Below are 26961 nucleotides of genomic sequence, written 5' to 3' on the forward strand. Positions count from 1 at the left end.
GACTAAATACTTTTTTTCTCCACTGTACATAAGGAAAAATCCCACATAGACCATACAAGAAAAACATATGTAAAATGAATGTTGAACATCATGACATCATCCAACCAGATACATTGATGACCATTTCTAAGTTACATGGAAACTACAATAAAAACTGAATTCTTCATTTTCTTGATTCAGAGGAACCCCAAGCTTTTCTCTGGTTACTTGGGGCGCTATCTGATCTACTAAAATAGTCACGTTCCCCGTTACGCATCCTGTAAACCTTATATTCAACGTTATACAATTCCCACATCACATTCCCAAATCCTCAATCAACATTATCAATGGACTCTACACTTGAATAAGATGATATAGATGATGAATTTGTACTTTTCCTCCTTGCATTAATATTGACTGATACATTTATTTTAAATTTTTTAAATGTTTTATTTAACCTTTATTTAACCAGGTAAGCCAATTGAGAAAAGTTCTCATTTACAACTGCGACCTGGCCAAGATAAAGCAAAGCAGTGCGATAAAAACAACAACAACACAGAGTTACACATGGGATAAACAAAACGTACAGTCAATAACACAATATAAAATATATATACAGTGTGTGCAAATGTAGTAAGTTATGGAGTTAAGGCAATAAATAGGCCATAGTGCAAAATAATTACAATTTACTATTAACACTGGAGTGATAGATGTGCAGAAGATGATGTGCAAATAGAGATACTGGGGTGCAAATTAGTCAAATAAATAACAATATGGGGATGAGGTAGTTGGGTGGGCTAATTACAGATGGGCTGTGTACAGGTGCAGTGATCGGTAAGCTGCTCTGACAACTGATGCTTAAAGTTAGTGAGGGAGATAAGAGTCTCCGGCTTCAGAGATTTTTGCAGTTCGTTCCAGTCATTGGCAGCAGAGAACTGGAAGGAATAGCGACCAAAGGAGGTGTTGGCTTTGGGGATGACCAGTGAGATATACCTGCTGGAGCGCATACTACGGGTGGGTGTTGCTATGGTGACCAATGAGCTAAGATAAGGCGGGGATTTGCCTTATACATGTCTAGCTGTAATCACTGGCATGTTCGTAATCGTTAGTACAGATCTCAAAATCAATCCCCGAAATATGGGAAAACAACACCCCATAACTATGGCTACAATAATTACTATGGCAACACCCCATCACTATGGCTACAATAATTACTATGGCCACTAGGGGATCTAGAATGCTTTCCATCCATGTTCCTATTGAATTACCACTAACAAACCTCGAAAAGACTTCAACAGCGTTCAAATTGCTATATCCCCTTAATATTTTTGCATCTCTATTCGTATTCTTAATTCCATCCTGTATTTCTCTAATATTTCCCTTAGCTTCCCAAGACCTTCCTGATTCTGATGGCAAGTATGCCCAACATGTATCTCCTCCTACAATCGCACACACGCCCCCTTGAGCTGCTGTAATAGCATCCAATGCTATGCGAGTATCCATTACATATTGTCTAATGAGTGCCCTTTCAGACCCAATTGCTTGAAAACCCAATACTGTTAGTAGGTACCGTGTTTAGTCTGAACTCTGTTCTACCCTGACTCCGTTCCAGTAATATTCCTTTGATAGAGACAAAGGATAACACTCTGGTTCCAGTCCCTGATAAATCAGGACTGCCTTGGATTAGTTAGGAGCGAGGAATTCAACCCGAGGTCAGATCAGATAAAGATAGAAAACAAACATTCCTCTTTCACACACCAACCCCAGTGATATGAACCCATTAAGTTCTAACAACACATATGTACCAATGTTTAAACCTTTCAATGTAAAAATACACCTCAATCCCCCCTCTCTGGGACTTCATAGGTCCCATATCAATACATCCCAATATAATAAGGTATAGAGTGACCAAACCCAGTGAATCAACATGTTCCTGATATCAGGCACAATCCTTGCATCAACCTTACATGTTTCAAACAGTAATATTCCAAATTGTGTATCCTAACACATTATAACTAATGTAGCGTTGTTTTAACCATAATATCTATTTAAGACATGTCTCTTGCGATTGTACAAGCACTGCCAGGGCATGCTGAGAATAGTTTCAACATCTTTAGCTCACATACCTTCTTTACCCATATCACAATTAGTATAACAATCGAAATAATCAATATCAATATCTAATACATTAATTGCAGTGTCAACTTACTTAAATCACTCAGTCATCTTATAAATCATAACCAAAATCAAATTAATTATCCAAAACAAATTTAGAATGACAATTCTTGGTGATTCACATTGTTCCTATCACTCAAAGTTAAAACGCTCAACTTAGCACCCATTGACACTGGCAGAATGTACATTTATATGAACATACAGTATAACTATCCAGAATTCTAGTATTACCTTCCTCATCATGATAACTACAGATCACATTGGTACAGTGGGGAAAAAAAGTATTTAGTCAGCCACCAATTGTGCAAGTTCTCCCACTTAAAAATATGTATATGTATATATGTATATTTCAAGGCCTACCTTCAAACTCAGTGCCTCTTTGCTTTCAGTACCCTATTTTGAATCATAGCACCATGTCATTGTCTAATTTGATATTTCTCCTTACATGTTTACATACTTGCCACGCCCTGGCTCTGGGGACTCTTAAAAGTACGGCCCAACCCGTTCCTGCTCCCCGCACTAAGTTAGTGGTGCGTGTTCCCAGTACGGCCCGACCCGTTCCTGCTCCCCGCACTAAGTTAGTGGTGCGTGTTCCCAGTACGGCCCGACCCGTTCCTGCTCCCCGCACTAAGTTAGTGGTGCGTGTTCCCAGTACGGCCCGACCCGTTCCTGCTCCCCGCACTAAGTTAGTGGTGCGTGTTCCCAGTACGGCCCGACCCGTTCCTGCTCCCCGCACTAAGTTAGTGGTGCGTGTTCCCAGTACGGCCCGACCCGTTCCTGCTCCCCGCACTAAGTTAGTGGTGCGTGTTCCCAGTACGGCCCGACCCGTTCCTGCTCCCCGCACTAAGTTAGTGGTGCGTGTTCCCAGTACGGCCCGACCCGTTCCTGCTCCCCGCACTAAGTTAGTGGTGCGTGTTCCCAGTACGGCCCGACCCGTTCCTGCTCCCCGCACTAAGTTAGTGGTGCGTGTTCCCAGTACGGCCCGACCCGTTCCTGCTCCCCGCACTAAGTTAGTGGTGCGTGTTCCCAGTACGGCCCGACCCGTTCCTGCTCCCCGCACTAAGTTAGTGGTGCGTGTTCCCAGTACGGCCCGACCCGTTCCTGCTCCCCGCACTAAGTTAGTGGTGCGTGTTCCCAGTACGGCCCGACCCGTTCCTGCTCCCCGCACTAAGTTAGTGGTGCGTGTTCCCAGTACGGCCCGACCCGTTCCTGCTCCCCGCACTAAGTTAGTGGTGCGTGTTCCCAGTACGGCCCGACCCGTTCCTGCTCCCCGCACTAAGTTAGTGGTGCGTGTTCCCAGTATGGCCCGACCCGTTCCTGCTCCCCGCACCAAGCCAATGGTGCGCGTTGCCAGTCCGGTCCGGACTGTTCCTGCTCCCCGCACTGGAGCCAAAGCAATCCGCTCCACCGATGTCCAGTCCAGCTCCAGCCAGTGGGACCAAACCAGGGGCGCTACGGGGGGGGGGTAGCGAGAAAGTGGTGGTCACGCCCGGAGCCGGATCCACCCGGCCCCTCCCCTGTTGTGTTTCGTTGGCGCGGTCGCAGTCCGCGCCTTTGAGGGGGGGGGGGGGTACTGTCACGCCCTGGCTCTGTGGACTCTTAAAAGTTGAGCCAGGGTGTGTAGTGTCAATGTTGTATGTTCTATGTTCATGTTCTAGTTCATATGTTTCTATGTTGGCCGGGGTGGTTCCCAATCAGAGGCAGCTGTTGCTTGTTGTCTCTGATTGGGAACCATTCTTAGGCAGCCTGTTGGCACCTGTTGTGGTGGGATCTTGTTCTGTATAGGTTTGTGTTGGTGAACCTTTTGACTTCACGTATTGTTTTGTTGTTTTGTTGTTCGTGTGTAAAGTACTCATTAAAAGATGTGGTACATATCACGCTGCGCCTTGGTCCGGTTCTTACGACGATCGTGACAATACTTGAAAACCACAAATCTATTCCCCTAAAAAAAAAATATTGAATTTTAAACATTCGTTACAGCTCAGCTTTACCACAGATAAGCAGAATTTGACAATCAATATAATGAAAGTCTGCTTCCCTGTTATTTCAGCTGTAAACTGCATCCTGTTCATTTAGACGCCAATCTGTTATGACGAGTTCCTCTGGTATCAAGTAATTCATGATGCAAGAAGATATTTAACACTTATATGGAGAGTTGATGCAAAGTATTTAGTTGATTACGGTACCGGGTTCGTATAACAAATGGCACGTGCTTTGCCTCTTGTCATCCGAACTCTGGACAAAAGAAATCTCTCAGTTTATATATTTTCTGTTACACGTTTCTTCAACAACGTCTGGTAACCATCAGTGGGCACTCCCCACTCTGATGTTATTACCTTGTACCCCAAGTCAGTATATTCCATCTAGCAATCATTCTAAGATAAACCCTAGTAAGCTCCCTCGAGATAATAGAATCCTTGGCATTCAGACTCTGTGGCACCAAGAGTTAACTATCTAACAGATTTAACTTAGTTCCCACAACACTATGACAAGACGTTATATCACTTTACATAAGTGTGGTTATTACTGTTAGGCCTAGGGTCAGGGTTAGAGTTACTACATTCAGCAGTAACCCTAACCCTAGCCATATCTAGGACTAAAAAGAGAAGACGTTTTACAATCAAAGTTCTTTGTATCTCTTCTTAGTCAGACAGAAACCCCCCACATCTTATAGGTGGACGGGGTTATGAACATATCCCATGAATTGTTTTCTGCAACCAGATGAAATGAAACTGCCTTTCAGCAGGAAAAGCTTCTCTAATAATCCTAACCATTGCTGGGTGTCTTCAGAGACTAAGGTATAGAGACACACTGTCAAGTCAAAACATCTGGCTGTGCTTTCATGTCAAAACAGTTACTCTATTCTATTTATACAATTATATTATATTATAAGATAATATATTATATCCATAGGCTCCACTTTGTATAGTGTTAATGATTACTGTTTGTTCTGTACATTGATTGAATGGTTAGGACTATCTCACTGTATTCACAGATTAAATCCCAAGAGACCTAAAGGAAGCCTTCAACAATGCATCCCTTCATCCAGTCATAGTAAACAACCTGTCTGTCTGTCTGTCTGTCTGTCTGTCTGTCTGTCTGTCTGTCTGTCTGTCTGTCTGTCTGTCTGTCTGTCTGCCCTGCCCTGCCCTGCCCTGCCCTGCCCTGCCCTGCCCTGCCCTGCCCTGCCCTGCCCTGCCCTGCCCTGCCCTGCCCTGCCCTGCCCTGCCCTGCCCTGCCCTGCCCTGCCCTGCCCTGCCCTGCCCTGCCCTGCCCTGCCCTGCCCTGCCCTGCCCTGCCCTGCCCTGCCCTGCCCTGCCCTGCCCTGCCCTGCCCTGCCCTGCCCTGCCCTGCCCTGCCCTGCCCTGCCCTGCCCTGCCCTGCCCTGCCCTGCCCTGCCCTGCCCTGCCCTGCCCTGCCCTGCCCTGCCCTGCCCTGCCCTGCCCTGCCCTGCCCTGCCCTGCCCTGCCCTGCCCTGCCCTGCCCTGCCCTGCCCTGCCCTGCCCTGCCCTGCCCTGCCCTGCCCTGCCCTGCCCTGCCCTGCCCTGCCCTGCCCTGCCCTGCCCTGCCCTGCCCTGCCCTGCCCTGCCCTGCCCTGCCCTGCCCTGCCCTGCCCTGCCCTGCCCTGCCCTGCCCTGCCCTGCCCTGCCCTGCCCTGCCCTGCCCTGCCCTGCCCTGCCCTGCCCTGCCCTGCCCTGCCCTGCCCTGCCCTGCCCTGCCCTGCCCTGCCCTGCCCTGCCCTGCCCTGCCCTGCCCTGCCCTGCCCTGCCCTGCCCTGCCCTGCCCTGCCCTGCCCTGCCCTGCCCTGCCCTGCCCTGCCCTGCCCTGCCCTGCCCTGCCCTGCCCTGCCCTGCCCTGCCCTGCCCTGCCCTGCCCTGCCCTGCCCTGCCCTGCCCTGCCCTGCCCTGCCCTGCCCTGCCCTGCCCTGCCCTGCCCTGCCCTGCCCTGCCCTGCCCTGCCCTGCCCTGCCCTGCCCTGCCTGCTATTAACCTTTAACCTTCTCTTCTGGGTGAGTAGGCCTGTCTGTCTGTCTATCTACTATTAACCTTTAACCTTCTCTTCTGGGTGAGTCTGCCTGTCTGTCTGTCTATCTACTATTGACCTTTAACCTTCTCTTCTGGGTGAGTCTGCCTGTCTGTCTGTCTATCTACTATTGACCTTTAACCTTCTCTTCTGGGTGAGTCTGCCTGTCTATCTACTATTAACCTTCTCTTCTGGGTGGGTGGGTGGGTCGGTCGCTCGGTCGGTCTGCCTGCCTGCCTGCCTGCCTGCCTGCCTGCCTGTCTGTCTGTCTCTCTGCCTGTCTGTCTGTCTCTCTATTGTGACAGATGTAGACACAGCCAACTTCTCTGCTGTGGTTGTTGTTGCTATCAGTGTTAAGGTCAAGGTACAAAGTGATTGACCTCACTCTGACCCATATACAGAGTTCAACCACTCTGATAGACCTCCATCTTGGAACAGAACTCACTAGGACACAAATTAGAATACATTTAAAGTTGTCAAAACATGTCAACTTCTTTATCCTGTATTGTATATAGCTCTGATTTCACTGTCCTTACACAACTCTTCCTGGTCTATAGAAATGGCCATTGTGGGAAGGAGTGAGTGGATTCTGTGAGATCCAGTCGTCGTTCTTCTTGCGCTGTAAGGACCTGTGTCTCCGGGTGCTCCATGTGATGGCCTACAGTCTGGGCCTGGAGGCTGAGGTCTTCCTGAGTGCAGACAGACACATAGGGAGTGAGTACAGCGCTCTCTCTCTCAGGGGGTTATCAATGTACAATCACACCTGGGTGAAGGGCTGCTCAGTCCTAGGAATGTAAAACTGAAGTTCCATGGTAATAGAGTGACACTGACACTCAGATTTTTCACTTTAAAATGGACGTCAAACAAAAACTAATGATTGCAAAGTTAAACAAACCTTACAACTTTATGCACAAGGACTAATTTTAACAATATATACACAAAAAATAACAAAAACACATTGACTTGAAGAACAGCGCAGATGCAAAGTTTGATAACAGAATGACGGCACAGTACTGACAACATAGCTGACCTGATGCAGAGGTGGACCAGTGATGTTATCCCCTCAGTGGTGAGTCTTGCCCTTCCATTTGACACACTGTTACCTCATAAGATCATACAAGATGTTACAGGCTTATTGCATGTGGAAACAGATCTGAGTTCAATTACTATTTAAAATAATTGTGAATACTTAATAAGCAGTGCTTGATTGAGTTTGCCTGTTGTAATGGAACCAATAGAAAAGTCCTGAAAGTACAAACATCGAAAACTTTTCTCGTTCAGTTAGTCCCTCCCTGTTTCAGCAAATTTGCTTCAGTTTGGTGCCTAGTGAATACGACTCAGGTCTCTATGGAAACATCAATGTAAATTCACCTTAGGTTTTTACTCCTCACTTTCCCTTTCAGGTCTATAGGGTTTTGCTGCCCCCTGCTGGAGACTGGAGCACAAGGCAGTCCCTGGCTTTTTTTGGGCAGCTGGAAGATGAGGCCCTCCTCACCTGTTGTGACGGGTCCAACAAATATCCCCTGGTGAAGGCAGGGTCCTATCTCATCCAACGCTTCAATGACTCTTATGGGAGGCAGTGAGCATTTCCCATGTTAAGCTATGGAATTAATTGTACAGCATTGGATTGGTGTTGGCATGGGGTAGAGGGAGTTTACATATACCAGTCATTTCCTTTTAAATCCATGAAGGGAAGTGGACAAGTTCAAACTTAGAAAGGAGATAATAGTTCCACACCCCATGTGTCCTGATAACTACAGGAATGAAACCATATTGAGGTTAACTGCTTTCTATAGTCTCCCGAGTGGCGCAGTGGTCTAAGGCACTGCATCACAGTGATAGCTGTGCCACTAGAGATCTTGGTTCAAATCCAGGCTCTGTCGTAGCCGTCAGCGACCGGGCGGCGCACAATTGGTCCAGGGTAGGGGAGGGAATGGCCGGCAGGGATGTAGCTCAGTTGGTAGAGCATGGTGTTTGCAATGCCAGGGTTGTGGTTTCGATTCCCATGGGGGCCAGTATGAAACATATAATATAATATGCCATTTAGCGGACGCTTTTATCCAAAGCGACTTACAGTCATATATATGCACTAACGGTAAGTTGCTCTGGATAAGAGCGTCTGCTAAATTACGTAAATGTGTATGGTTTGAGAGAGAGAGAAAACATCAGGTAAAGTTCTGGGGGATGTCAGCCATGAAGTTGTCTAAACACAACTGGAATATAATTTGTTTGTGATTCATTGTTAATGGATTTTCCATTAGGAACACAGGGGGAAAACCTAACACAACAACACACATAACACACAACCAATAAAAACAAAGGGGGAGGAAACCACTAAAGTCATTACCATATTGTCATTTTCTAATGACAGGGAGAAAACATGTAAAATCTAGAAGACTACTTTAGATCTGGTCAAAAGAAGCCTAGTGCACTACGTAGGGAACAGGGTGTCATTTGGGCCAGAGTCAGTAACTCCCCTGGGTATGAATTCTCTCTCTATCTTATCTGTCTTCTATATTATGTTCTCCTCTCCTCCTCTCTTCTCTCCTCTATTCACTCTATTCTATCATCCACACCACATGCCAGCTTCAACACAATCCATTTACAAGTTAAAGACACACATTGGAATAAATAGCAAAGGAAAACTACTACTAGATGGATTTTTTATTTCCCATCACCATGAATCATATTTAATAACTGAACAGTAGCAGACCTAACTTCATCTGTTCCTGACTCTGGGTAGTGGATTAAAAAGACCATCAATCTCCAATGATATTAAAGTACAATTCTGAACATTACTGATATACTGAGTGACAAGTCAAGATATCTGATGTTTTTATTGTTGGGTTAATACCACCACCTGCTGGACAGGTTTAATGTTGCTTGACTGAGCAGGATGGGAGAATAAAAGATGCCAAACTTAGGGCCGGTTTCCCGGACATCTCCATTGAACATGCTTTTAGTCTAGGACTACGCTTAATCTGTGTCCGGGAAACCGGCCCATATAGTTCAATTAGCAAGTAAGTAATGCTACCTGTTCCATGCAACTGAGGAAAATGACATTGAGACAGAGAACCAATTGAGAAAACATATCAATGGTTCTGAATGACAACCAACATACATTAACAGCATACATCATGATTAATGTGAATATATAAGATTAAAACAAACATTGCATTAAAAAAAATATGAATGCATTGAATTGTAATTCATAACATCTTCTGAAGATCAAATCAATCAAATCATTGTACATAAAACAGAGCAGAATGAATCATCACATCTGGGGACCATCACCACCAGCATGACTAGTATCTATGTGGACCCTACTACAGTTTAACCAGTTCAGCAGTACCACAGAGACAAAAGCCAGGATAGAGGGGCTGAGTGAATGTGGTCTGGACTCTGTGGAGGAGGGTCATTGTGTCAGAGACACTGTAGAAGGACAGAGTACCTGCCTTGTGATCCAGGTCCACTCCTACTCTGGAGGACTGAGGGCCTGATACTTTAGTCACAACATTATTGTGTCTGAACCAATAACTACCTCTATAACACTGAAAACTCCAGGACTTGTTATTGTTTCCAAATGCACTACCTGTCCCTGTTCTGCTTATGTCTTTATATGAGACTGCTGTAACAACCAACTCCCCACTCCACTCCACCTCCCAGTAACAGCGTCCAGACAGACCCTCTCTACACAGACCATGACAATCGTTTGTGAATCTGTCTGGATGATCAGGATATGGTTGTTCTTGGCCTGTAAGTGTCACCTTTCTGTTCCCTTCAGACAGAGAGAGGAGTGTGCCTGCTGTGTTTGGGTCCAGTGTGAGCTGACAGGAATCTGGGAGAAGAGCAGAGCAGAGACCAATGAGGGGAGTTAGAACAATAAGTGAAGTCAGATACTGTATCTACCCTGTCTTTGATTAGAGCACAGCAGAGATCAAATCAGAGAAATATGAGGAGTCAGATAGATACCCAGTCTTTGATTAGATCTACTATTGCTATATATTTCTAGAGGGATTGTTAGGAGTGTCAGTAAAAAGAGACTGTTAGTTACTTCAGAATAAAGAGACTCACATTGTAAGAACTGTTCTCTGGTCTTGGGCTCTGGAGGCAGTACAACATCCACTATATTCACTACAGACACACAAACACATTCACAGAGAGAGGGAATGTTATCATCACACCATATTCCACATGTATATGACTAGTAGGGAACTTTCAATGGTCTAAAGTTGATGTTCTTATTATTTTCAAGACACCTGTAGTGGAGATCTTGGTCCATTCTCCTTTAAGGACGTCTTCTAGTTTCTCTCTCAGTTCAGACACAGTCTTACTCACATCTCCAAAGTACTGAAGAGGACGGACAACGATGCTGGGTAAGTCTGAAGATACACTGGTACTGGAGAGAGACTGATAACTCTGGAGAGAGAGAGAGAGAGAGAACAGAACCAATTGATTGAGAGTTTTAGTTTCATATCACATGTATCAAGGCAGTTGAGTTACCTGGAGGAAATGGATGTGATCCTCTGTGTGTGAGAGCTGCTCCAGCTCAGTGCTTCTCTTCCTCAGCTCAGCTATCTCCTGCTCCAGTTGCTCCAGGAGTCCTTCAGCTTGACTCACTTGAGCCTTCTCTTGGGCTCTGATCAGCTCCTTCACCTCAGAGCGCCTTCTCTCAATGGAGCGGATCAGCTCGGTAAAGATCTTATCACTGTCCTCCACTGCTGCCTGTGCAGAGCGCTGTTAAGAGAGAGAGAGAGAGAGAGAGACTTGTCTTACTTTAATGAGCCATCCTCATTACACTAACACACCCCCTCCTAACAACACATTGCTTGCCACCACAACCTCCACACAATCACATTATCCAGTACCCAACACCACAGTACAATACACCAACCAGCACCACATTCCAACCGTCCATCCAACCCCTCCTCTCCAGCCGTACAGACAGCCCCCCTGAGCCCCCATACCTCCTGAAACATCTCCACACTGTTGATCATTTTGTACAACTCAAACTCAACCCTAAGGCGTCAACAGTAATGGCATTACCCTGGCAACACAGAAAAAACATGATGAACAGTCTGTCATTGCAGAAAACGGACACCCCTCCCCAACTCCCAGGTCAACCCGAGCCAACCAGCTATTGGTGTCCAGGGCTCCATGTAATACCCTCCACTGGACGACCCCTGACCTTTCCAGCACTGGGAGCTTATAGAGCACCCTCCACCTATACCCTGCCATGCTCTCAGCCCCCACAACCCCCTGCCACTGATGCCCCTTCACTCCCACTAAGCTCAGAGTGTTAAAAGTCAGTAAGTCCTCCAGACTCTCCTGCCAGTCCCCAGTCTCTGCTGTCACTTGCAGTGGTGGAAATGGTGGTGGCCCCTCCTCAGGCTGCTCCAGCCCTCAGTACTGCAGCATAGAAATCAGAGACCCCTGCTGTATTGAGTCTCTCCTGCCGCATGATGAAGATCTGCTGATCCAGCCCCAAACCACCAGCCCTCCTCAACAGAGCACATGCTGGTTCCCTCCAGCCCACCTCCGTACGGTACAGTAGCCTCTGTGCTGCTGAGTCAGAACGCTGCCACCCTGACCAGAAAAAATTCACTAACTTGCGCTGCAGGTCTACAAGCAGACCACCGGGGGCGTTGAGAATGGCCAATTTAAGCCATAGAGAGGATGCCACCAAGTTGTTGATGATCAGCACCGTCCCTCTGTATGCCACTTGGGAGATGAGCCACCTCCACTTCGTCAGCCTCGACACCACCGCTTGTGACACTCCTTCCCAGTTCTTCCTATCCCAACCCTCCGAGCCCAGATACACCCCAAGCATCTTGAGCCACTCACAGCCCCACTGCAACCCCCCTGGAAGCTGCGGAGGTGCCCTGTCCCTCCATGCCCAACATAACAGAGCCTCACTCTTGCCCCAGTTTCCCTAAGCAGAAGACGCCCCCTCGTACACCCTCAAACTATTCTCCAGGGCCTGTAGGTTCTGCTCATCCCTAACCAACACAGACGTCATCAGCGTATGCTGACACTGCTATGCCTGTCCCCAACCCTATGCCTGGCTCCCACACTCCCTGTAGCCTCCTGCGTAGCAGGCCCAGAAAGGGCTCAATAACAAGAGTGTATAGCTGCCCTGACAGAGGGCATCCCTGGTGAATGCCCCTCCCTACCCAGACTGGCCTACTGAGCCCTCCCCACACCTTGACCATACATGAAGCCCCAGCATACTACCGCGACATTACGTGGTCCTCTGTAGCTCAGCTGGTAGAGCACGGCGCTTGTAACGCCAGGGTAGTGGGTTCGATCCCCGGGACCACCCATACACAAAAATGTATGCACGCATGACTGTAAGTAGCTTTGGATAAAAGCGTCTGCTAAATGGCATATTATGTATATTTATTTATTTAACATTTGAACACAGGCCACAAAATTCTCCCCACAACCAAAACAACACATTGAACAGATATTCATGGTCCACCCTATCAAAGGCTTTCTCCTGATTATGAACAGATTGTTTGTGATTGAGCGTCCTGGTACACAGTACGTTTGAGTCTGTTAACGAGGACCTTGGCAAAGACCTTATAGTCCACACAGAGCAATGCCACAGGCCTCCAGTTCTTTATGTCGCTCAAATCCTTATTTTGGGCAGGAGAGTCAAAGCCTCCCGTCTACAGCTTAGCGACAGCTCCCCCACCCCGACGCACTCACACAACACACGTCCTGTCCAATAATTCCCCAGAACTTTTTATAAAGATCCACAGGCAGACCGTCTGAGAGACAGCAGCTGAGAGTTTGTGAAAGGCCAGGGAAATATCTATTTGATTTATCTGTGACAGAGAGAGTTTGGAAAGGTCTGTGAGCAGAACCTGAGAACACCCAGGATAATAATAATAATAATATGCCATTTAGCAGACGCTTTTATCCAAAGCGACTTACAGTCATGTGCATACATTTTTACATATGGGTGGTCCCGGGGATCGAACCCACTACCCTGGCATTACAAGGACCATGCTCTACAGAGGACCACAGAGTTCTGCCCTCTATAAATCAGAGTACAACTCCACAGCCTCATCTCCTCACAACAGAAGTTACGCACCCATCAGGCTCCCTCATCTCCTCACAACAGAAGTTACCCACCCATCAGGCTCCCTCATCTCCCCCACAACAGAAGTTACCCACCCATCAGGCTCCCTCATCTCCCCCACAACAGAAGTTACCCACCCATCAGGCTCCCTCATCTCCTCACAACAGAAGTTACCCACCCATCAGGCTCCCTCCTCTCCCCACAACAGAAGTTACCCACCCATCAGGCTCCCTCATCTCCCCCACAACAGAAGTTACCCACCCATCAGGCTCCCTCATCTCCCCCACAACAGAAGTTACCCACCCATTAGGCTCCCTCATCTCCCCCACAACAGAAGTTACCCACCAAAGTTACCCACCCATCAGGCTCCCTCATCTCCCCCACAACAGAAGTTAACCACCCATCAGGCTCCCTCATCTCCCCCACAACAGAAGTTACCCACCCATCAGGCTCCCTCATCTCCCCACAACAGAAGTTACCCACCCATCAGGCTCCCTCATCTCCCCCACAACAGAAGTTACCCACCCATCAGGCTCCCTCATCTCCCCACAACAGAAGTTACCCACCCATCAGGCTCCCTCATCTCCCCCTTAACAGAAGTTACCCACCCATCAGGCTCCCTCATCTCCCCCACAACAGAAGTTACCCACCCATCAGGCTCCCTCATCTCCCCCTTAACAGAAGTTACCCACCCATCAGGCTCCCTCATCTCCCCACAACAGAAGTTACCCACCCATCAGGCTCCCTCATCTCCCCACAACAGAAGTTACCCACCCATCAGGCTCCCTCATCTCCCCCACAACAGAAGTTACCCACCCATCAGGCTCCCTCATCTCCCCCACAACAGAAGTTACCCACCCATCAGGCTCCCTCATCTCCCCACAACAGAAGTTACCCACCCATCAGGCTCCCTCATCTCCCCACAACAGAAGTTACCCACCCATCAGGCTCCCTCATCTCCCCCTTAACAGAAGTTACCCACCCATCAGGCTCCCTCATCTCCCCCACAACAGAAGTTACCCACCCATCAGGCTCCCTCATCTCCCCCACAACAGAAGTTACCCACCCATCAGGCTCCCTCATCTCCCCCACAACAGAAGTTACCCACCCATCAGGCTCCCTCATCTCCCCACAACAGAAGTTACCCACCCATCAGGCTCCCTCATCTCCCCCACAACAGAAGTTACCCACCCATCAGGCTCCCTCATCTCCCCCACAACAGAAGTTACCCACCCATCAGGCTCCCTCATCTCCCCACAACAGAAGTTACCCACCCATCAGGCTCCCTCATCTCCCCCACAACAGAAGTTACCCACCCATCAGGCTCCCTCATCTCCCCCACAACAGAAGTTACCCACCAATCAGGCTCCCTCATCTCCCCCTTAACAGAAGTTACCCACCCATCAGGCTCCCTCATCTCCCCACAACAGAAGTTACCCACCCATCAGGCTCCCTCATCTCCCCACAACAGAAGTTACCCACCCATCAGGCTCCCTCATCTCCCCCACAACAGAAGTTACCCGCCCATCAGACAAACGTAAAACAAGGGATTTTCTTGGTTTCCCCACTCTGTTTTTCCAACCCCTCTGGTGAAACAGAGAACTGAGCCCTGTACTATAATATAATATAATGTGCCATTTTGCAGACGCTTTTATCCAAAGCGACTTACAGTCATGCATGCATATATATATATATTTTTTTTTTTTTTTTGTGTATGGGTGGTCCCGGGGATCGAACCCACTACCCTGGCGTTACAAGCGCCGTGCTCTACCAGCTGAGCTACAGAGGACCAGGTGCAGACACATTTATGAAAGCAAAGACAAGGTCATTATTTGGGCTCTAAACACTAACAACCTACCCTTACACACCTCTTTTGCTACCCCTGCACTAAGATTTCTGCCATGGCATTTAAATGTTTTTGTTTGACATATTCCCCCATTCTTTGCCGGCGTTCATGTTAAGGAAGTCTAACCGTGAAATCTCCATAAGAGGTGGGAGGGAAATCACCACAATCAGAAACCAGTAGAGAAGCCCATAAAGCCGCCATGCCAGAAAAAAACATCAATTTAAGCAGATTCTGAAGACATGCCCTTAAGAACCCATGACCCATTTTCTCAGCCTATACCGCTTCCTGGGTGAGAGGACACTAAACCCCTCATTCTTCATCACGTGTTGTACTGACCTTACAAACCTTCCAGGATCAATAAAATAAGACTCCAGCAGAACCTTCTTTTTCCCCTTTAGTCTCCATCAGGAACCTAGAAAGAACTCTCACCTTATATACTGGGCCCTCAGCCTGACTGTCTGTCAGCTCTGGATCCAATGAGCCGTCTGAAAACGAGACGCCTTGTCCTCCGCTCCCGCAGACTCACCTCCCCCCTCTTCCTCCTCCTCCATTGGCACGGTACCGTCCTCCTCCTCCCCAGTCTCTGCCCCCCTGCACTTCCCCCCTGATCAGAGCCTCTTCCCCAATAACAGGCAATATTTCCTGGGATGAGCCCACCAAGCCTTCGCCTACCGGAGTCTCCGTTACTACAGAAACCTGCCTCAGCTCATGTAGCCCAGCTGCAACCCTCCCCACCACCGCTTTCTCCACGGCCTGCGCACCACCACTTGGCCATGCACTACTACCGTGTAGCTCAGTTGGTAGAGCATGGCGCTTGCAACGCCAGGGTTGTGGGCTCGTTTCCCATGGGGGGGACAGTATGAAAATGTATGCACTCACTAACTGTAAGTCGCTCTGGATAAGAGCATCTGCTAAATGACTAAAATGTAAAAAATGTATTCTCCTCCCTCCTGGTACCCCTGCCATTTATTTGCAATTCTGAGTAATCACTATTTTAGTACGGATTAGTAAGGAAAAACACTTTATTCAGTACTACTGCAGTTGCTTAATAATTGCCGGCCATTCCCTCCCCTACCCTGGACGACGCTGGGCCAATTGTGCGCCGCCCATGAGTCTCCCGGTCACGGCCGGCTGCAACAGAGCCTGGATTCGAACCAGGATCTCTAGTGGCACAGTTAGCACTGCGATGCAGTGCCTTAGACCACTGCGCCACTCAGGAGTTCTCTCCCTGGATACACCACCACTCCACCTCACAGGGAAAACTCCTCCTGCCTGAGCTTTTTACTGTCCCTTTCCACACTGCTAACGCAAGAGGAAGGACTGAAAACACATTACTGTGAAGTAATATAATGATGAGTCATGTTTATTATTACCTGTTTTTATGGTCATGTTTTGAAATTATACTTCATTACTATAATGATTATCAATACGCCTAAACATTAATTCAGTCACCTCTGGTCGACAAAAACGTATTTTCCTAGTACATTAATTGTCAAATTCATCAACCAGCATCGAGCACTCTGCCTTCTCAGGCAAGCGAGGGGCATGTTGAGGTAAATATGCTAACCGCCAAGGTTGCATTATGTCATTTATTGGTGGGCTGGAAGATGCAGTGTTTTTTCTTTTCTATTCAGAGGCTATTTACTCCCAATATGAGATAATTTTATATAGAAGGTTTTTATAATGCATGTTTACTAGGGTTGAGGTTAGCGCATCTGAGTAGGGATTATTTGGGTTCAATACCTGTCCTACCTATCAATCATATTGCTGCTTGTAGCCTATAACTGATGATCCCCACACTAGAAACACCCAAAACTATCTGTGCTAGCAAACCCTGTGTTCCACCCCTCCCCTGTGTAACCTTGAAGTTTGTTAAGAAACAAACACTTGTCTATGAAAAGAGACATGTTTAACGGATTCCGCTTGGCACCCAGCCGAGAGCACACGGAAACCACTTGCAAAATTACCAAAACTAACCAACTACTTGGGGTCTGTTCGGAAGCAATAAACGGAGGCAGATTAGCCACCACAACTCTTATCGAAAGAGGCGACATCTGCACCAACACACCCCTCACAACAAGACAAACCTTTTTCATTAACCCAACCACCGCCTTGTTCATTCTGGATGCAGAGTGCAGATGTTCCGCTCCAACCTGTTCGCCGACCATGAGCAAAACTTCCTCCACACCTTTCTCCGGAACGGACCCGAAGCGACAGCGTTTCTTCTCCACTCGGTTGAGGCCATCACGCCGCCCTAACAAACTACCCCTACTCCCCCCTCAACTCTAAACGATAAACAGTGGAAACCAATAAACAAACCCTCCACCATCAGAAAATATATTCAGAAAATACGCAAGAACCAAAAGAAAAAAGAATAGCAGCCCTCCTCACGAACCACAAATCTCTCACAGCAACAACTTCTTCTTCTATGATATAATGGCGGTCCACAAACCAACGTTAAAGGTGCATGCCGCCACCTACTGTGCTGGAGTGTGTGGTCAATCACGGTTTCCAACATTTCTAAATCCTCCTACCTAACTCAGTACTTCTGAGAAAATAAAGAAGAGCCCTACTAACTTCTAATAGACCCCCCCCCATCCCCAAAATCCCTTCCAAACCCCCCCAACCCCGTCCAACCTCAATGACCCTACACTTCAATCTTTCCCTCTCTTCAACATACTTACAACAATACAACAACACATGCTCCACCGTTTCATCGACCGTACCCCCCAGACTCAAACCATTCCCATGCTTGCCAACCAGATGTAATGACGAGTTCAATGTACAATGTCCTAAGCACAATCGAGTAAACACCACATCTTCCTTCCTAATCTGACTTTTGAATCTTGGTCCATCGACCTTTCTGTAAAACTGTAAACTATTCATATAAATGCCGGCCCTTGTGCTCAGAGTACCATCTCTTCTGCCACACATCTATCAAAATGGCTCTGATCTTACATTTGGCCTCACCTCTACCCAGTGGAACATTAATATCAATTATATCTCGTTTCAAAGCTCTTTTAGCTAACGGGTCTACAATTTCATTCCCTTCCACACCCGAATGTGCTGGGACCCAGCAGAATCTCACTACTACACCCATTCTCTCAATTCTGCATAATAACATTAATACCTCCAATAGCAGGTCACTCCTATTAGATTTACCAGATGATAAACTATTCAATACAGACAGAGAATCTGAGTATACTAAAATTCTAACAGGTTGTACGTCCTCCACCCACTGGAGGGCAACTATTATCACCAACAGTTCAACTGAGTATACTGACAGTTCATCTGTTAGTCTTCTACATATCTGCACATCAAATTCAGGAACGTAAACGCCTGCTCCTGTGAGCCCACTATCTGGGTCCTTGGATCCGTCTGTGAAAAGCATTAAAAAAGCATAAAAACTTCTACCAATGTAATTGTCAACCAGTTTCACTATATCACTGACGTCTGACCAATCTTTCCTTTTCTCTACCAAGGTTAGATCAACAACAGGGTCTGGGAGTAACCATGGAGGAACATCCCCTATCACCACAGAAGGGCCAACCTCCAACTCCCTCAAACCACTCTCATCAGCAAGCTTTCCAACTGTCCAACCAAAACCACTGCCTTGTCTACTAGTATATTCCCAACAGTCATCTAGAACAGTAGCAGTGGGATGCTCAACCTCACAGCCTTTCAACCCAATAAGATAATGACCATTTTTTACGCTGTATATCCAAAGGCATCTCTCCTGCCTCCACCAGTAAGGCACATACAGATGTTGATTTAAATGCACCAATACATATCCTTAAAGCTTTATACTGGATTCTGTCCAGCTTCTGAAGCCAAGTTTTGCCTTGTTCGATAAACTATACACCCGTAATCAATTGGCGTCCTGATCAGAGCTCTATAAATATCCATCAACAATTGTCTGTCAGCACCCTATTCATAACCAGAGACCCACACAACCAACTACCGTGAAAGTTAATGAATGAGAGAGACATGAACATCGTTACAATACTGTACATAGACATAATGTAACGGTTCATCTTCTTTGGTGTTTAACGGCGGTTGGCATCCAATATGTTGCATTACCGCCCCCAACTGGACTATAATATAAATCCATTATACTTTGTGATACAAAATGGGAAAAGGGGAAATTATAATAATACAAAAAACACCCTTCCAACTAACCCTACACTCATTAAATACCCACTACCCCATTCCACTACTTTGACCCTATCTGCTCCTGCACCATGCCAACGGCCTGGGAGGACGGGACACCACCACTCAACACACCCTGTAACTCTTCTGAAGTCTAATCTTGTATGCCCAAATACTTCTCTGCAGCTGCCACCACAATATCTATTTTCTGTGATTTACGTTCCATTTCTACGGTACAGTTGATAACCATTGCTATGAACGCTAAGAAGCCAACATTACTAAAGCATATATCACTAGTTGGCCTATCCCTCTGTGCTGGCACAGATCTACTACTCACAGGGATCCTCTCAGGATCTCTCACCCTTGACCCATCCTCCTCTACTTTCTTCACTGCCTCAGCATACGACACCTTCTGCACTACTCTGACTCTGGCCACCTCAACCTGCCTCTCTCGTACCGGACACTTCCGATCCCCAGCCACATGGGCATCCCTACAGTTGACACACAACTTTATCCACCGAAACTACACAATCCTCTATCCCCTCCTGCACAATTCCCACATCTTGGAATCTCCCTCCTACAAACTGCTGCAACATGACCATAAACGTTGCACCTGAAACAGCACAGTGGATTCGGCACAAAGCTCTAACAGGATAACTGATATATCCTAACATGACTTTGTTGGGTAAAGACTCAAAACTCAAAAGAACTGACAGTGACTCCTCTGTTTCACCACGCTCACCACCGGGTCTGTGTTGCACCAAACGGCGGGAATCACAAACACCAGCTGTCTTCAACCTTAATTGCTCCACTTCTACAATTAACGCTACCCCAGAAATCACTCCTTTCAATGGTGCCCTGTTCCTAAGAGCAAAGCAAGAAACAGATCTTGACCCAAGTTGCGTGACACGGAGCACCCACTCCCTCTGGTCAGAAGAAACACAAACAAATATCACAAGTCCACTACAGGTTTCCTTCACTGATTCAACTGCACCCAACTCCTTTCCCACCCAACATGAAACTACAAATGGATCTGCCAAAAGGTATGGATCCACTTTGTCCTACAATGTAACTCCTACTGCACCAGATTCTTCTTTATCATGTCCATTGATGCCAGGCTCTGGTTCTGAGCTCTTCACCACACCTTCTACCTCACTTAACTCTCCATCATTCATTTCCATTTCACCTCCAGAACTCGGTCTGACTCACTCTGTTTTCACTTGAATTATAACATTTTATTTTTATTTTTATTTATTTTTATGTCTCTATTCCTTTGAAACCTTTGTGAGTGTAACGTTTACTGTTCATTTCTGATTTGTTTATTATTTATTTCACTTGCTTTGGTAATGTAACATATGTTTCGAATGCCAATAAAGCCCATTTAATTGAATCGAGAGAGAGAGCTCCCTGTTAATGTATAGCAGACATGAGTCGCTCATGGTTACTCATGGTTATGTGAAGAGGTAGAGCCGCTTGCGACTTTAAATCAGTCAGAACAATAGGGAATGTCCTTTTGGTCAAGATGATGGTTTCTCCCACAGTAGACCCGGGTTCATAACCCGTCAGTTACATTAAGCAGTCTATTCTCTGAAAGGGGTCCAGACAGCCTGTTCCCAACAGTGGGATTGGATAGGGGCCCCTCTCTCTCTCTGACTGGAGTAGAGAAGTGAAATGGTGTGTCTCCTCTGGTCAACAATACTCACCTTGAGAGACTCCACAGCCTGTTGGAGCTCCTTCAGGTCCTTCTCTCTCTCCTGGAATCTCTGCTGGACTTTCTGCTGACTCATCCCCAGCTGCCTCTGTGGAGAATCACTCTTCAATGAGCTATCAAGCTTTATTTGTCCACTAGATCAATAGTATAGTAACGTGACATAGGGCCCATAGAGAGGAAAGTCTAAAATCTTGAGGAAGTCCCTTTACCATATGACATTTTCTATGTTGCTATGTTAATGATTATAGTGTTTATGGTAGGTGTACATGTATCAAGGAGTTAAGGCTGAACTTTGAACTCCTAAAAGGGCATTCGGAATGATAATAGTGTTTGACTTCAGAAAATGGTGATACATTGGGAGCAAACACAATATACTCAAGGTTTGTGTTCATATTTATTCTGCAGAGGATTGATTTCATTTGAATGATCTCATATTCAAACAGCCTTAGTTCCTACTGTAATTATTCTTTGTTTATCAGACAGTCACCAACAAGTTGTTCTGGTCTTACCTGTTTCTCAGTCCTCTCTGCTGCAGCTGACACTGTATCATGGCCTTTATGTTCATCCATCACACACTGATAACAGATACACTGTTGATCGGTACGACAGAAAACCTCCAGCAGTTTGTCATGATGAGAGCAGATCTTCTCCTGTAGTTGTGCGGTGGCTTTGACCAGCTTGTGCTTCTTGAAACCGGGAAATTCATAGTGAGGTTGGAGGTGAGTCTCACAGTAAGAGGCCAGACACACCAGACAGGACATGAGGGCTTTCTGCTTTCTGGTCCCAGTGCAGAAATCACACGGCACATCTCCAGGTCCAGCATAGCAAAGAGCAGGAGGGGGAGCAACCTGGAGTCCTGTCTTCTTCAGTTTCTCCACCACTTCAGCCAGCACGATGTTTCTCTTCAGAACAGGCCTTGGGGTAAAAGTCTCTCTGCACTGAGGACAGCTATAGACCCCTTTCAGAACATCCTGATCCCAGCAGCCCTCAATACAGCTCCTACAGTAACTGTGTCCACAGGGAATAGCCACCGGCTCCTTCAGTAGATCCAGACAGACAGAACAACAGAACTGGTCCTGGTCCAGCAAAACTCCCTGCTGAGCCATTTGGACGGTTGTTCACTCTCACACAGACAGACGACACAGAGAATCAGATAAGTTTCGTTTCCACAGAAGAGAGTTTGTGGAGGGGGAGGAACTTCCTGGTTCTGCCAGAGGGGTGGGGTTAGAGGTAGGGTGGGGTTAGAGGGAGAGAGAGGGAGAGAGAGAGAGAGAGAGAGAGAGAGAGAGAGAGAGAGAGAGAGAGAGAGAGAGAGAGAGAGAGAGAGAGAGAGAGAGAGAGAGAGAGAGAGAGAGAGAGAGAGAGAGAGAGAGAGAGAGAGAGAGAGAGAGAGAGAGAACTGTCCACAATGTTAATAGAGACAAAGATTTGTGTTCCTAGGTTAGGGCCCTTAATATGGAATAAATTAAATAGAGTGGTTAGAATATATAAAGGATAACAGTTTCTATGAAGTACATATGTATAATGCTTTTAATGAATTGTGTAATGCCTTAAACTTATGTGCTATGACACTAACTATAACCATCCATAATAACTAATACGTCGTTGTAAAACTGTACAATGTGTTATAGATAATTAGCTACAATGGGGGAGGGGGGACTTGAAATGGATTGTCACGGTGCTGTGAATGGGTGTGGTGTGGAATCAGGCGCAGGCAGCAGAGGGTAAGTCCAACAAGACTTTACTGAGCACGAAAAGTAATCCAAAACAGCCCGGAGGCAAAAGACGCACACAGGCGTATATACAAGCGCACACACAGGTGCGTAAATTCTCCTCACACAACAAGGAGGAAGCTCATGAAAATAAGCGTACCGAAACGGGTAGCGCAACCACGACACGAACAATCACACACAACACAAACCTAACAACACGGAAACTAAATAGGGTGCTAATTGAGACCTAACACAAAACAGGTGTGACTAACAGACAAAACCAAACAAACAAGAAACATCGAGCGGTGGCAGCTAGAACTCCGGAGACGACGACCGGCGAAACCTGCCCGAACAAGGAGGAGGAGCCGCCTCGGCCGAAACCGTGACAGTACCCCCCCCTTGACGCGCGGCTCCAGCCGCGCGCCACCTCCGGCCTCGGGGACGACCAGGGGGACGCGGCGCAGGGCGTGCAGGATGACCACGATGGAATTCGGTCATCAGGGACGGATCCAGAATGTCCCTCCTTGGCACCCAGCACCGCTCCTCCGGACCGTACCCCTCCCACTCCACGAGATATTGGAGACCCCCCATCCGGCGTCTCGAATCCAGGATGGTCCGAACCGTGTACGCCGGAGCCCCCTCGATGTCCAACGGGGGCGGAGGAGTCTCCTCAATCTCAAAGTCCTGGAGTGGACCAGCTACCACCGGCCTGAGGAGAGACACATGGAACGAGAGGTTAATCTTCTTGTAATCAATAGGTAGTTCTAACCTGTAACTCACCTCGTTCAATCTCCTCAGGACTTTAAAAGGCCCCACAAACCGCCGACCCAGCTTCCGGCAGGGCAGGCGGAGGGGCAGGTTTCTGGTTGAGAGCCAGACTCGATCTCCAGGTGCGTACACTGGCCCCTCACTGCGATGTAGGTCGGCGCTCGTCTTCTGTCGACGTATGGCACGCTGCAGATGGACGTGTGCAGCGTCCCACGTCTCCTCCGAGCGCCGCACCCACTCATCCACAGCGGGGGCCTCGATCTGGCTCTCATGACATGGTGCCAGAACCGGCTGGTACCCTAATACACACTGAAAAGGGGTTAGTTGGGTGGAGGAGTGGCGGAGAGAGTTCTGTGCCATCTCGGCCCAGGGCACATATCTCGCCCACTCCTCCGGCCGGCCCTGACAATATGACCTCAGAAACCTACCCACATCCTGGTTGACTCGTTCAACCTGCCCATTACTCTCCGGGTGGTAACCCGAGGTAAGGCTCACCGAGACCCCCAAACGTTCCATAAATGCTCTCCAGACTCTAGAGGTAAACTGGGGGCCTCGATCGGACACTATATCCTCGGGCACCCCGTAATGCCGGAAGACGTGAGTAAATAGAGCCTCAGCGGTCTGTAGGGCCGTAGGAAGACCCGGCATGGGAAGGAGACGACAGGCCTTCGAGAACCGATCCACAACGACCAGGATGGTGGTATTCCCCTGGGAGGAGGGAAGATCGGTAACAAAATCCACCGAGAGGTGAGACCAGGGTCGTTGTGGAACGGGCAGGGGCTGTAATTTACCCCTGGGCAAGTGTCTGGGCGCCTTACACTGGGCACATACTGAGCAGGAGGAGACATAAACGCTCACATCCCTGGCTAACGTTGGCCACCAGTACTTCGTACTAAGGCAGTGCACCGTCCGGCCAATACCCGGATGTCCAGAGGAGGGGGACGTGTGAGCCCAATAAATCAGCCGATCCCGGACCTCGAGCGGGACGTACACCCGACCCACCGGACACTGTGGAGGACTAGGCTCGGTGCGTAACGCCCGCTCGATCTCCGCATCGACCTCCCACACCACCGGTGCCACCAGACAAGACTCCGGTAGTATGGGAATGGACTCCACGCACCTCTCCTCCGTGTCATACCGACGGGACAGAGCATCTGCTTTCCCGTTCTGGGACCCAGGGATGTAAGTGATCTTGAACACAAACCGGGCGAGAAACATAGTCCATCGAGCCTGGCGAGGATTCAGTCTCCTAGCTGCCCGAATGTACTCCAGGTTACGATGGTCGGTCAGAATGAGGAAAGGGTGCTGAGCCCCCTCAAGCCAATGCCTCCACACCTTTAGGGCCTGTACTACGGCTAACAGCTCCCTGTCCCCTACGTCATAATTCCGCTCCGCCGGACTGAGCTTCTTAGAATAAAAAGCACAGGGGCGGAGCTTAGGTGGTGTACCGGATCGTTGAGAAAGAACTGCCCCGATACCGGCCTCAGACGCGTCCACCTCAACTTGGAAGGATAAAGTGGGATCCGGGTGCGCCAACACCGGGGCCGAGGTAAACAGGTCCTTCAGTCTCCCAAAGGCCCTGTCCGCCTCAGCTGACCACTGCAAGCGCACCGGACCCCCCTTCAGAAGAGACGTTATGGGAGCTGCCACCTGTCCAAAACCCCGGATAAACCTCCGGTAGTAATTCGCAAAACCCAAGAACCGCTGCACCTCTTTAACCGTAGTTGGGGTTTGCCAATTACGCACGGCGGACACTCGGTCCACCTCCATTCTCACCCCTGACGCAGACAACTGGTAACCCAAAAAGGAAACTGACTCCTGGAAGAACAGACATTTCTCAGCTTTGACATACAGGTCATGCTCCAACAGTCTCCTCAATACCCTGCGCACCAGGGCTACATGCTCGGCCCGAGTAGCACTGTACACAAGAATATAATCTATGTACACCACTACTCCCTGCGCCTGCATGTCCCGGAAAAGTTCGTCTACAAACGATTGGAAGACTGATGGAGCATTCATTAACCCATATGGCATGACGAGATACTCGTAATGGCCGGATGTAGTACTAAATGCTGTCTTCCACTCATCGCCCTCCCTAATGCGCACCAAGTTATATGCGCTCCTGAGATCCAATTTTGTGAAGAACCTTGCCCCGTGTAAGGACTCCGTCATGGTCCCAATCAGAGGAAGTGGATAGCTGTACTTCACCGTCACCTGATTGAGACCGCGGTAATCAATACACGGACGCAAACCTCCATCCTTTTTCTTCACAAAAAAGAAGCTTGAGGACGCGGGAGAAGTGGAGGCCCGTATGTATCCCTGTCCCAGAGACTCGGCAATGTAAGTCTCCATTGCCCTTTTCTCCTCCTGTGACAAAGGATACACATGGCTCCGCGGAAGCGCTGCTCCTGTCTGGAGGTCTATCGCACAATCCCCCTGTCTATGAGGTGGCAACTGTGCCGCTCTGGTCTTACTGAACACGAGCGCCAAATCCTCATACTCAGGAGGAATGTGCAGTGCTGGCATCTGGTTCGGACTCTCCACCGAGGTCGCCCCTACGGAAACACCCAGACATAACCCCTTACATTGAGCAGACCACCCTTTAAGAGCTTTCTCTCGCCACGAAATAGTAGGATCATGGGTCATCAACCAGGGAAGCCCCAGTACCACCGGATACGCAGGAGAGTCGATAAGATAGAGTTGTATCGTCTCCTCATGACCCCCCTGCGTCATCATCCTTAGTGGCGCTGTGACCTCCCCAATCAACCCAGATCCTAACGGACGACTATCTAGGGCATGTACAGGAAAGGGTTTTTCGACTGGAAGAAGGGGAATCCCTAACTTAACACAGAATCTCCGGTCTACAAAATTCCCAGCTGCGCCTGAATCGACTAGCGCCTTATGCTGGGACCGAGGTGCAACCTGTGGGAAACAAACAGGTAAGGTAATGTGAACGACAGAAAGCTCTGGGTAAGTAGGGCGCCTACTCACCTGGGTGGGCTCCCCACTGTATGACCTGCTCTCTCCCTCACCAGGGGACCCTCCCCAGCACCTAGCCGCGGTGTGCCCTCCGCGCCCACACTTGGTGCAGGAGACTGCCCCCCTCGGGCTCCTACCTCTTCTCCCTCTAGCGCCAGCACCTCCAAGCTCCATCGGACACTGCTCGGAGGCGCTGGAGGGTGGAATGGGAGGCCCCCACCTGGGACGTCCGCGGGTCGCCAGCAGGTTGTCCAGTCGAATGGCCATGTCCACCAGCTGGTCAAATGTTAGTGTACTGTCCCTGCAGGCCAACTCCCTGCGGACGTCCTCCCGAAGGCTACATCGAAAGTGGTCTATGAGGGCCCTCTCATTCCACCCCGCATCAGCCGCTAGAGTCCGGAACTCCAGCGCGAATGCCTGAGCGCTCCTCATCTCCTGTCGGAGGTGGAATAGACGTTCCCCCGCCGCTCTCCCCTCTGGTGGATGGTCGAAGACCGCACGGAAGCGACGGGAGAACTCCGCATAGGTGACG

General features: G+C 48.4%; 1 protein-coding gene across 1 annotated transcript; it reads right to left on the reverse strand.

The window, feature by feature from the left end:
• Positions 1-8996: 8996 nt before the first annotated feature.
• On the reverse strand, positions 8997-22117 carry LOC311121087 (tripartite motif-containing protein 16-like). Its single transcript, XM_084195615.1, has 6 exons — positions 21480-22117; positions 20963-21058; positions 10681-10914; positions 10437-10596; positions 10252-10311; positions 8997-10015 (listed from the first exon to the last, which is right to left on the reverse strand). The coding sequence occupies exons 1-6, from the start codon at positions 22074-22076 to the stop codon at positions 9504-9506; spliced, it is 1659 nt and encodes a 552-aa protein (XP_084051741.1). The 5' UTR covers positions 22077-22117; the 3' UTR covers positions 8997-9503.
• Between the last annotated feature and the right edge of the window lie 4844 nt (positions 22118-26961).

The sequence above is a fragment of the Coregonus lavaretus genome (genome assembly GCF_964263955.1).
Source record: "Coregonus lavaretus genome assembly, contig: HAP1_SCAFFOLD_1230, whole genome shotgun sequence".
Taxonomy (NCBI): Eukaryota; Metazoa; Chordata; class Actinopteri; order Salmoniformes; family Salmonidae; genus Coregonus; species Coregonus lavaretus.